At 47.3% G+C, this 11,794-nt stretch overlaps 1 protein-coding gene across 3 annotated transcripts; it reads right to left on the reverse strand.

The window, feature by feature from the left end:
- Positions 1-1,819: 1,819 nt before the first annotated feature.
- LOC144709670 (Ubiquitin carboxyl-terminal hydrolase family protein) lies at positions 1,820-3,905 on the reverse strand. 3 transcript variants are annotated; one of them, XR_013583078.1, is made up of 3 exons: positions 2,611-3,905; positions 2,396-2,467; positions 1,820-2,077 (listed from the first exon to the last, which is right to left on the reverse strand). XR_013583078.1 is itself a non-coding variant. In XM_078583278.1 (2 exons), the coding sequence occupies exon 1, from the start codon at positions 3,886-3,888 to the stop codon at positions 2,632-2,634; it is 1,257 nt and encodes a 418-aa protein (XP_078439404.1). In that variant the 5' UTR covers positions 3,889-3,905; the 3' UTR covers positions 1,820-2,467; positions 2,611-2,631. The 3 variants fall into 3 exon arrangements, 1 of the variants encoding a protein (XP_078439404.1); XR_013583079.1 differs by having other exon boundaries at positions 1,820-2,088; XM_078583278.1 differs by having other exon boundaries at positions 1,820-2,467.
- Between the last annotated feature and the right edge of the window lie 7,889 nt (positions 3,906-11,794).

Below are 11,794 nucleotides of genomic sequence, written 5' to 3' on the forward strand. Positions count from 1 at the left end.
TGATGTCCAACATTACAGTGAAGTTACGGAGTCCTCTTTACTAAACATATGAACTTCTTCAATATACTTCTAGAAAAAGTTTAAAAGGATTCAGATATTCTGGAAAGGGCAGTAATGGGCCTATGGCTTGGCCCAAATCTCACCCATCAAATTGATCCATTATCTAAGGCATGCCTACAAAAGCTTTAGACACCTGTGTAAAAAACATCTTGCATTTTCATTTAGAGTTTTAGTGAAAGGTTGAGCAGTTTTATTTCTTACTCTTTCTCTTTCTCTAGAGTTCTGAGAGTTAGTGAGGGCCAAGAGGAAGGTGAACTGACAGGGCCTAGGTAGGATAGAGAAGTCCTATCTCTACTCCCTCTCCCGAGAGTTCCCTCCTCTCTCTCTCTCTCTCTCTCTCTCTCTCTCTCTCTCTCTCTCTCTCTCTCTCTCTCTCTACATTGGAGCTGCTAAAGGGATCCAAGCAGTGAGAAGCGTCCAGGACTTGTGGAGGAGGAAGGAGCGGCCTAACAGCCAGGTTAGCAGATTATTTATTTCTGTACTCTTCTCCTTCTTGCCTAATCTTGATTTCTTGTGGTAGAAATCAATATTATTGGGTTTCTCTCTTTCCAGACCACCTGACTAGTGAGAATCGGGTGTTCATGGCCTAAAAGCTCACCCAGTTCCATTCACAACACTCGGCAAAGCCCACAAGTGTCGAGGTAAATCATAATCCTGCAAATCTTGGTCAAAATTCATTTTCGACCAAGTTTTGTTTAAGAATAACAGCAAATTTCATTTTCTTCTGAATTTCTTCCGGACTTAACTCCTACGAGTTAAATTCTGTAAAAAATCTAAGAAAATACCTAAAAATCACTAAAGTGTGTTCTAAATTTATCTGAAGTTTTTTTACATTAATTAAAAATTATTTAAATGAGGAAAGTCATAATCACTGTTGTTTACACTCTATTTAATTAAAATTAAATTGAATATTCCTATAATTTTTACACACCTATTTTTAGCTTGAATCCACTCATATTTGGTCTATTGCTCTGTAGTTTGAGCCTCACTTCCCTAGAGTGAGGAATATAACTTTGTTGCATAATAAGGGAACTCATCACTCGACATAGGTTAGTGATACTCAGTATGAGTAATCTAGACCCCTAGTTCCCAAATTATAAGCCCTAAACAAAAGTCCCCAAGGCTGAATTTTTTAAGAGGCCTTCCCCTCCTACCTTCTTCTCCTTTCTCCCACAGCTCCTCTCCTTTCCCAATGCGATCGAGACGACGTAACAACAACGATGGAGGCTGAATGGAGTTTGCCAACAACAAGGAGGAGATTCGACGCATTGAGGACGACATGGATACACCTATTGGCTGCACACATTAGCAGCTCGACTCGCCCCGCTCTAGGATCGAAGGACTCTCCAATGGGATCCGTGCACAGGTTCTTTGTTTCATTATTTTGCCGATGACGTTTTATTCCATTATGTGTCTTTTGCTTTGTGGAATCTTCATGTTCATTCAGATCAATGCCTGTAGAATTTAATAATTTCCTCTTTCTGCCATTTTTTAGTTCGTTTTTTTTCATTTCCTAGTTACTTTTCTCATGCACGTCTTGAAGTGTCTTCCGCTTTGTAAGGAGATGAGCAGTTTAACTGCACCTTTTGTCCTCTTTTTTACATTAAATTTTTGACTCGCCTGAAAGTGGAATACAAATATCAATGATGAAAACTGACATCTAAACGGCTGTTTTGAAATGAATCAAATATTTGACGCAATGTGAAAGGCAATCGCTTGTCTCATCGAAGTGGAAAAATAAAATTAATGAACAATGTCATCCAAACAATATCAACACTGCAAGATGTTTGATGAAACACCTAAAAATCAATACATCCATTAACACATGGGAATAGAAAATGAAAGAACCTGGTCTGTACTTATAAACTGAACAGAACCCTGCCCACATCTCAAATTGAACAGATGAATCAGTTGGCCGGACGTTTTGAGAAAGGAGCAACTCCAAACAGATGAATCAATCGCAGCAACTCCAAGCGATGGCGTATTCCTCCAAAATTGATGTTCCTCTTCTGAGCTCCTGCATCCCAACTAGGGTCCTGTTTCATGCTACAAAATATGGAGAAAAAAAGTACTTTTTTTCTTTCTAGTTGTTTGTTCAGAGACAATTGGGCAGGATGAAGCCGGTCTCTTTTATCTCAGTTTTTTCTGATTTTTTTCAAAGAAAAAAGGAAGATCCCCTAAAATAGGCGATCAACCCGACAGAGGGAGATATAAACAAGGAGAATCAAAATGATCAACATCATGAAATGATGTTCAAGGGACTGGAAAATAAATCGAGAACAATAGAAGAGAATTTTTCTACAGCCCCGATTCGAGTGAACATCCGATCAATTACCCAAAGAGAGGCAAAACGCAGCAGCCAAGTAAGCTTTGCACCAGTTGAATTCATCAAAGTTCAGCTTTGCATCTGCGGTTACGAAGAAAAATTTATCAAGATTTATCCATGTATATATCGATTAATATATGTCTTGAAGAAAAGTGTCGAGATCTGGTCAGTTCTATGTTCCTGAATCTTTCCCGCAGAAAATCCATCTAGCAAAAAGAGCATACCTCGGAGCTTTGATCAGATAATCACGGCGGATCATCAAAGAGAGACTGGTAGAATCTCCGTCGTTCTTCCGGCAGATAAATACTAGCCGGCCCCATACTTTCATCATCATCATCATCATCTCCATTTCCAATCCCAGCCGTTCCCTTCCCTGATCTCGGCATCGTAATCTCTCCTCGCTTCCTTCTCTTCTCAAGATTCACCAGGTGTCGTCTCCTGTTGTACTCGTGCAACCCTTCTTGCATCAACTCTCCCAACCGATCTTTCACCGCAACCAAGGGATGTTTATCAACAAGCTCACATCCACGGTATCCTTCCCGAAGAACAACTGTGTGGATCTTGTAGCGATTGGAGACGTAGAACAGGCAAGGATGGCGAAGAAGCAGGTTCCCCAGCCGATCCGGCAGAGAAAACTCTTTCCGAAACTTCCCAAGCTTGACAATCGATAGCTTCTTCCACAGAGTGATGGATAGTAGCTCGTGCACAACGCTGACAGCCCGCTGCTCAGATTCTATCATCTCTCCTGAATAGGGCGATACATAAGGTAAAGCTTTATTGAATTCCTCGAATTTGGCCCTCGTTTTGACCCAAGACTGCGGCAATGCACAGGAGAATTGAGGGGGGCGGCCTAATTTGGCCGAGGCGGCCTCCACAGAGGAAACTGCGAGATTGGGGTCCCAATTCACAAGCTCAATCTCCATTGAGCTCCTTCTCCCGGATCTACTCACGACCCGGAAGAGATCCGAGTTCTTGACGACGATCCTCAGCACGAAATCGTCTGGCAGTCCGAAGCTTCGCTTCAGGTGATCGAGTTTGACGACATTCAGCCTGCGATCGCGAGAGAGCATCAAGATCTTGGCTAGCCGCGTCGCCATGTCCTCCTCCGCCGAAGCTCTGACGGCTTCCTCCTCGTCGACGAGAGCAGCCATTCGCTTGGAGAAGCCGTAGAGCGCCTCGCCGCTGCCCGCGGGGTCAGCGAAGACGTCGAAGCAGCAGGGGTACTTGCGTAGCCAGTTGAGAGCCCGGCCCTGCAGATCCAGCGATTTGAATCTCTTCTGCAGGGATTGGACCGTCGCCATGCGATTAGGAGAGCGGATGAGGATGTTCTTGATCTGATTGTTCACGATCCAGCGACGATTGCGGGAGAGCGCCTTCTCCAGCTCGGAATCCTTCTTCATCGACCACGCCGATCGGCGCCATTGAAGGGGCGCGAGGTGATGGAGGAGACCAGCCCGGGGTTTAAGGTTTGAGCAGCAGACGCTCTGGAGAAGAAGATGCATCTTGAATTGAGATACATCTCTCGGGAGAAACTTTATATGAAATGAGATAGAGGTCAATAAAACAGATAAATAGGGCGGTGGGATGATCCTCTAGTGCAGTTCGTCTTAATCGTCCTATTCAGAGTTCGTCCCGTCCCATTCTTTCTGTCCACATCCCGTCCTGTCCGAAAACCATCGCGTCCAAGAAATTCTCGTCACGTCCAGGGTTTGTCCCGTCGCATTCTTTTCGTCCACGCCCCGTTTCATCCAAGAAATTCTCGTCCGGTCCCATTCTTTTCGTTCACGCCCCGTCCCGTCTGAAAACTGTCCCATCCAAGAAATTCTCTTCACTTCCAGGGTTTGTCCCGTCCCATTCTTTTTGTCCACATCCCATCCTGTCCGAAAACCATCCTTTCCAAGAAATTCTCGTCACGTCCAGGGTTTGTCCCATCGCGTCCTTTTCGTCCCTGCCCCATTTCATCCAAGAAATTCTCGTCCGCTCCCGTCCTTTTCGTCCACTTGATGGCGCGGCACCGTCCGACACCGCAGGATCATCACGTGAGGAGCCAACACCGTCATCGAGCCCGCCACCGACACGTATCCAGCCGACACGACGAGCCGCAGCATTGACGCGCAACCCCGGGTTCAGATATTCGGCGTGAAGGCACGCCACCTTTGGAGCGTTTCACTTACTCGTTTCTTACTTTCCCTTCATTGCTTTTCGTCTTTATCATTGATGTGAGGGGAAGAACCCATATGAGGATATCTTCCCCTCCCATCTACCTTAGTGGGCCTTACAAACCCTTTTATTTTCATTCCTTTTCTTTTTCCTTTGTTGTTTAAGGGGGCCCATTTCATCCTTCCTATATAAGGGAGGGGTGGGCGCCCCCCAAAAAAACACTCTTGAATTCCTTTGAGAATATACGTTATTTTGAGAAGTCAGAGAGTCACGTTCGTGAGAAGAGGAAGGAGAAGGAAGAAGAAGAAGGAAGAAGAAGAGGAAGATGAGAGAGAGGGGAGGTCCGCCGCCAGCTCCACGACCACCGTCCTGTCCGCCGCCGCCCGATCCATCACCACCCGCCGGCGGCTTCTCCGCGGTCACTGCCTGAGTTCGCCGCCGCATGATCGGCACAGCCGCTGTCCGCCGGCCTTTCTGCCGCCAGCACGCGCCCCCGCCTGGTCAGCTTCGCCGTTGTCCTCCTGGTCTTCCGCCACCTTGTCCGTCGACCATGCACGTCGCCCAGACCGCGTGCATACCGCTTGGCTCCCGCGCGCGCGTGATGCGCCATCGCCGCCCATCACCTACGGGTCGCGACCGACGCTGCTGAAGAAGAGCTTGCTCGCCACCACCGCGGACAGCACGCCGCTGACCGCCGATAGTGCTACCTGCTCAGCGCTCGGGTTACGACTGCGCCTCATCGCACCTCGCCGCGCCCTGCCTAAGCTCCGCAACGCCAGCCACCCGCCATGTGCTCGCGCTGAGTCTACGCAGCGCACGCACCACGCCCGAAGCCGCTCATCGCCGTGCACCTTCGCCATGCCCCGCGTCGTGCTCTGCCTCGTCGCGCCGGCGCTGTAGTTGACCACTGCACGTCGGCGCTGCTAGTGTTGCCCTGCTGTGCTGTGCGCCAGGCGCCCACTCCCGCCTAACACCCTGCATCGTCCCATCCACCGACAGACACATCCTCACCACCAATCCGCGCCGCCCCGACACCGGTGCCCAACGCTCCTGTTCTCTGGATCTCCGTGACCGAGATATCCATCGTCAGCGCGACGGAGGTACCCCATCTCTCTGCTCTTTACGTCTCTTACTTTCTTTAGTATACTTTTGTATTGCCTCCTCCGCGCTGGGGTTAGATATAGGTGAGAGCGAGACAGGTTGAGAAAACGAAGTTCATCTTTACGAGGGTCTTACCTGCCCGGTACGAGTCGGGTTCTCCCGACGCGTGTGAGCATATCAGCGGGGTTGTCCCGTTCGGCAATGAAGGGAAAGTAAGAAACGAGTAAGTGAAGCACTCCGAAGGTGGCGTGCCTTCACGCCGAATATCTGAACCTGGGGTTGCGCGTCGATGCTGCGGCTCGTCGTGTCGGCTGGACACGTGTCGATGGCGGGCTCGATGACGGTGCTGGCTCCTCGCGTGACAACCCTGCGGTGTCGGACAGTGCCGCGCCATCAATCCTCTCGGGGTGGAAAGGACTCGACTCCAGCGAGTCAGGGTGGATGAACGGTAGTGGTTGAAGTAGATCTGGCCGAAGGCGCTGGAGCTCCTGCTCCGAAATCCAGGTGTCGTCCGCGCAAGTCCGTCCCGCCCAGCGCACCAGGAACCTCCTCGATATCCCCTCACCTGCATGGTCAATTACCTCCTATAGTACACAATCGATTGCCTCGTGCCTATCGGGCGAATCAATTGGGGGAGTGGTCGCCGCAAACTCACTCACACTGATGGGGTCTAGAGAGGCTGAGTCTTAGGGGTGAGAAGGGGCCCGATACGGAGCTAGGTCCGCCACATTGAATGTAGAGCCTATTCCCCAAGTGGGGGGAATCTCGACGACATACGCGTTGTCGCCCACTCTTCGAAGGATCGGGAATAGGCCGGCACTACGAGCATGCAGCTTCGTAGCCATCCCGGGAGAGTACCTCTCCGGCCTAAGTCTAACTGATGACTCTTAATTTGTCATAAATTATTAAGGATTTTCTGAGCATCAAAGTGTCATGTGCATACATTTAGTCCATATTAGTCATATTTCATTTGCATTATTTCTCGTACTTACTAACCCCACTTGATTTTCTGAATCAAGTGGATTAGATCTCACTTATTGGATTAATGAGTTCAGATATGGATCAAGCACAAAGAAGAATGTATTTGACCAAGAGGAGCTGGAGAAAATTAAGAAGAAGAAAAGCCCTAAAAAATCCCAAGAAGCACAAAATTAGAGAAACCTATAAATAGCCTCTTGAGAGAGCAATTTGGGTTGTCCAGAAATTCTGTCCAAACAGGCTAGGGCTTGGAGAAGAGGAGTTCTGCAGACCCTCCAAGAGATGATGAGCTTTGGAGCTGGGAGAGAGGCAAGCTGAGGTGTAGCTAGAGCAAGAAGATCATCGCCTTGCTGGAAGGGCGTGACACCAGGTGGTGTGATTGTTCTAGTTTCAGTGTTTTTTTCTCTTCTCCCTTCTAAGACAATCTGTGTTGGGTGAAAGATCACAGTCCGTGTCTTCCAACATTCTCCAACTACAGTTGTTCATCTATTCACTCTTAATTTTCTGTTCAGGGTTATTCTTGTTTTCCCTCGTTCCCATCCATCTTCAGGCTTGTTCATCCATCGATTCACCTCATATTCCTTAAGAAATTCTTCGAATTCAGCAGTTCCATCAACAGCCTGCGTAGGGGCATCCCTCACGCACTGCATTCCTGCAAGCAAGGATGCCCAAGCAAAAGCGCCCCCGCACGCTGGTGCCCCGCGCGCAGTAGAAGCCGCGCGCAAAGGCAGCCGTGCGCAAGGATTGCCCGCACGCAGCAAAAGCCGCGTGCGCAAGCAGCTGTGCGCAAGGGTTAGCCCGCACGAAAGTGCTCTGCGCGCAACAGAAGCCCTGCACGCAAGCAGCTGCACGCAAGGCTCGCCCGCGCGCGAGTGCTCCGTGATAACACCCTAATTTCGGTCTTTATTTCATGTTATTAGCATGATTTATGCATTTAAAAGGCATAAATTTGGATTGTTATCATATATTTACACAAAAATAATGCTTCCAAGTAATTTCGGAATTTTCCCTAATTTTTTGTTAATTATATGAATTTTTAAGGATTTATTGAAGCTCGAAATAATTATTTTTGGATAAAAATGGCACATTAAAAAGTTTATTTCGACATTTATCAACATGGGAATTAATCAGGGAATTTTCTAGAATTTTCTAGAATTTTTTACGAATTTTTAGGAATTTTATGGGATTTATTTCAAGAAGAAATGCATTTATTCTATGAAAAAAGGGCATATTTATAAGAGAAAAAATGTATTTATGCAATTTCTAGACTTTTCGGCCTTTTTGCAGCGTTGTTGCAAAAAGACCCTGAAAACAACTCTCGGTCGCCACGGCAGGCGTAAAGATCCTATTTAAAATCATTCAGGGTTTTATTGCAATTTTTAATATATATTTTTAATGTTTTAGGAGAAATCGAGGAGAGAGAGTGCGCCAGGGGCATATACGCAATTACTTTTAAGCGGCCCAAAAGCAATTCCAGGCTTTTAAGGACTTTTCTGCAAAAGGAGGATTCAAAATGCGCCAGCCAATGAGAGAGCGACACGTCATTGCGTGTTTAAAAACGAAACTAATAAATAAATCAATTTTAAATCCAATGGATTAAATTGGTTTAAAATTGATTTATTAATAACTTTTGATCCTGAAGTCCGATTGAGATAATTTTTTTATGGATTTGTTCGTCTTGATCCCCTCTTTCTATCTGTATGGTTAGATCATTCGGATCTAGCCTACATTGATAGATAAATATTAAGTACTAAACAGGGGTAAAATGGTGATTTTTACCCTATAACCTAAGTATAAAAGCTGAATTTCGAGAGGGGGAGCTCATTCTGGAGGGTGCTTCATCACAGCTGAAAGACAGGGAGGAGCTCTAGCTTGGATCAAGTTATCTGGTACCTTTTTTCCTTGATTGTATTTGAACTTTTATGCATTTTGAATGAATTAGGTTAAGTTGTTTGTTTCTTCATCTCTATTCTGATCTGAACTTCTAAATCGCTTAGCTTGAGCGGCATGTACAAGCCCTGATTAGGATTGAGAGGAGAAATTGAGGGATTTACCTTGGCATTCAATTGCATTCCAAAAGAAAACTCTAAAAAATTTAGTTTTAATTCTTAGGAGATTAAGATTTCCCTTTTTATTTCTGATTTAGCAAATTCTCAAAACCAACCAAAACTTAAATCAAAAATTTCTTCCAACCTCTCTAATTGAATTCTTTTATCCATCCAATTGGATCAATTAATTCAATCTAGAGCCCACATTTCTTCTTTTCATCTCATCTCTTCTACCCCCCTCTCTAAATTCTCACCTAATTAGGGTGACTTGATCCTCATTGAAGATCAAATTCACTCTAATTAGGATCTAAAACACCAAAAATAAAATCAAATTGAAATTCCTACTTGCCTCCCTTGGACGACATTCATACTTATCACTATACATATTAAGTAGAGTTTTATAAATTTTATTGCATAAGCCAAAAATTCACAATGACAAGGGCTAAAAAATTTGCGTAATTTTCACCCCTATTTTTGGCTTATCACTCCGCGTGCAGCAGAAGCCACACGCGAAAGCGACTGCGCGCAAGGCTTGCTTGCGCGCAAGAGTGCCCGCATTCAGCCGTTACCGTGCGCAAGCGCCGCCCGCGCACAACAGTCGCTGTGTGCACAATAGTCACGGACCTTTCACAGTAGCTCTTCGTATCTCTGCGGCTCCATCCGATAGTGTGGCAGGTTTGGCAATGAAGTCGGGCACGAGATCGATCGCGTGCTGGATGCTATGCATCGGCAGTAGTTCGCTGGGTAGCTCCTCGGGGAAAACATCACCAAACTCTAATAGAATGGCCTCGACCTCAAGTGCTTGGGGCTCTACGGGTAGATCGGCGGAGACGTCAAGGGTGACTAATTGGGGACCATCACGACAGTACCACAGCTCGTCGCCAACAGCCACACCGAGCCGCTCGAACCAACGCCCATGACACCTCATTCAAGTATTCAAAATAGAGTCCAAAGCTGCATGCTTATTTTCTTTTTTTATTTTCTTTTTTTCTCTGTTGTAATCCCGTGACTCCGTTGTTGGATTATGGACCAGGCCGTTCGTGTTTTGGCCTTGTCCATCTCATTTATTTTATTTTCTTTTTCTCGTGTCGGAGAAAACTGCTCGTGTTGAGACGGTTTCTCAAGTTGTGTCGATTGGGTATGCCCGTACCCCTATATAAGGACGGCATTCCCAAGAGGATGGTCAGACCATTTTTGTGAAGAACCCAATAATGTGTTTGTTTCCTTCATCATCTTAGCTTAGCCTAGTGGATAGCTCATAGAAGTCTACATCGTCAAGAACGTGGGAAACGTGGCTCGCCCACCACGACTGGATCATCGTGGGTGCCCAGCGTCTCCTCGGGCTATAGCCTCTTAGTTCTCATGAATAGCGATTCCTGGCAGTTATGGCTCAAGAAGATATCAAGAAGTTGGTTCTTGGGAGACATCTTGGATCACCATCATTGATCGTCATCGACGGTAGCGTGCATTGTTAATCGGACAGCCGCACCCGCGACCCTGCACGCCAACGCCGAGCATAGCGCACCCTACACTGCTCTCGCCCGCGCTTGTGCTTGCACCCATCGACGATCATCGCGTGCACTTGTGCCGGCCCTACGCGCTGCCATTTCTGTCAGTGCCCGCACCAGCATCTCCCTACGCAGTAGTCGAGCACGCCGCGCCTCGGTCCCTACTCACACCTCAATTTTGATCAGCGCGCCCGATCTTCCCGCGTGTGCTTGTCGCGGGCCAGCACGTCGCGTCCTCGGTTGGCGTAGCACCCGTCACGCGCGTTGCACCTAAGGCCGTGCCCATGCTAGCGGCCCCGTCTGCGCCCACCAGGTGCGGTGCACCCGCACCCGGACGTGCCCTCGACCCCGGTTGCATCCGTGCCCTCTCAGTGACCTCCTCGTGTGCTGGTGACAGACAAATCACCATTTCCTCCTCCGACGCCCGCAGCCCAGGCTGGAGTCTACGCCTTCGCCCAATCCACGCTCGTGCTTTATCATTGCGTTGACGGAACTTCTTCGCAATACGACATGCCAGGTTCATAGTATTCCTTACCCCCATCGTTCATAGATCAATACTTTCTTCAATATTAGATTTGTTATTGTTCTGTGTCTCGAGAGATAGTTCCCCCAAAATCCCCTTCTATAACCTTTAGCGAGAGAAGATAGGTCTTTCAATTCTTGTGGTAGTCAAACGTGGGACGTCCTTGGATAGTCGTACTATCCCTCATCACACGCGTTCAGATTTGGTCCAAAGGGACGTTGGGAAGTCGATTGTGCTCAATTAAACTTCGCCAATTTAACTAATTGTTGTTCTTGTTTGCCGCGTTATCTGTACTTGTCGTTAATTTCTCAAAGTTTCACTACATAACCTTTCGGTCATTCTAGTAAGTTTTAGGCGTTCATTGTGGTATAACCCAAGCCGAACGATCCCGGCTGGTCGTGTTACATCAGTGACGGTGAGCCACAAGGGTGTGTCTTCTCCCTCGCGGCCCAAATCTCAAGCGAACAAGGGGCCTCGGACAACCATGAGCCCTACGGGCTTGGTCGGGACTGGCTTGTTCGCCAGTTTCATCGTGTACGAGTGCCAAGTGAGCCGTCATCCCATGTATAAGAATGAACACGTGTTCGTCCTTCCGGCTAGAGTGACGTCGTGGTCATATAGCCAGGGACGGCTCAAGATGATGTTTCCCACCTTCATGGGAAGTACATCATAGAGGACGCTCTCATAGTAGGTGCTCGCCTTCAAGAGTACGCGGCACTGGCTCTTCACCGGTAGTGATGAAGCGTCTATCCATGACACGTCGTAGGGAGTCGGATGGGGGATCGGGGTTAGCCCGAGTCGGGTAACCACCGTATCGGATATGGCATTGATGCAACTCCCATTGTCGACGTTTAGTTTACACACTTTGTCATTGATCTTGACATAAGCGTATAAGATCGAGGTGCGGAGCGACATGTCTACCATAGTGTCCGGTTGGGTGATAAGCCAAAAATAGGGGTAGAAATTATGCAAATTTTAGCCCTTGTCGTTATGGAATTTGGCTTATGCAATAAAATTTATAAGAACTCCACTTAAAACGTATAGTGATAAGTACGAGTGTCGTCCAGGGGAAGCTAATAAGGAATTCGAT

Source organism: Wolffia australiana, chromosome 11, assembly GCF_029677425.1.
Source record: "Wolffia australiana isolate 7733 chromosome 11, ASM2967742v1".
Classification (NCBI taxonomy): Eukaryota; Viridiplantae; Streptophyta; class Magnoliopsida; order Alismatales; family Araceae; genus Wolffia; species Wolffia australiana.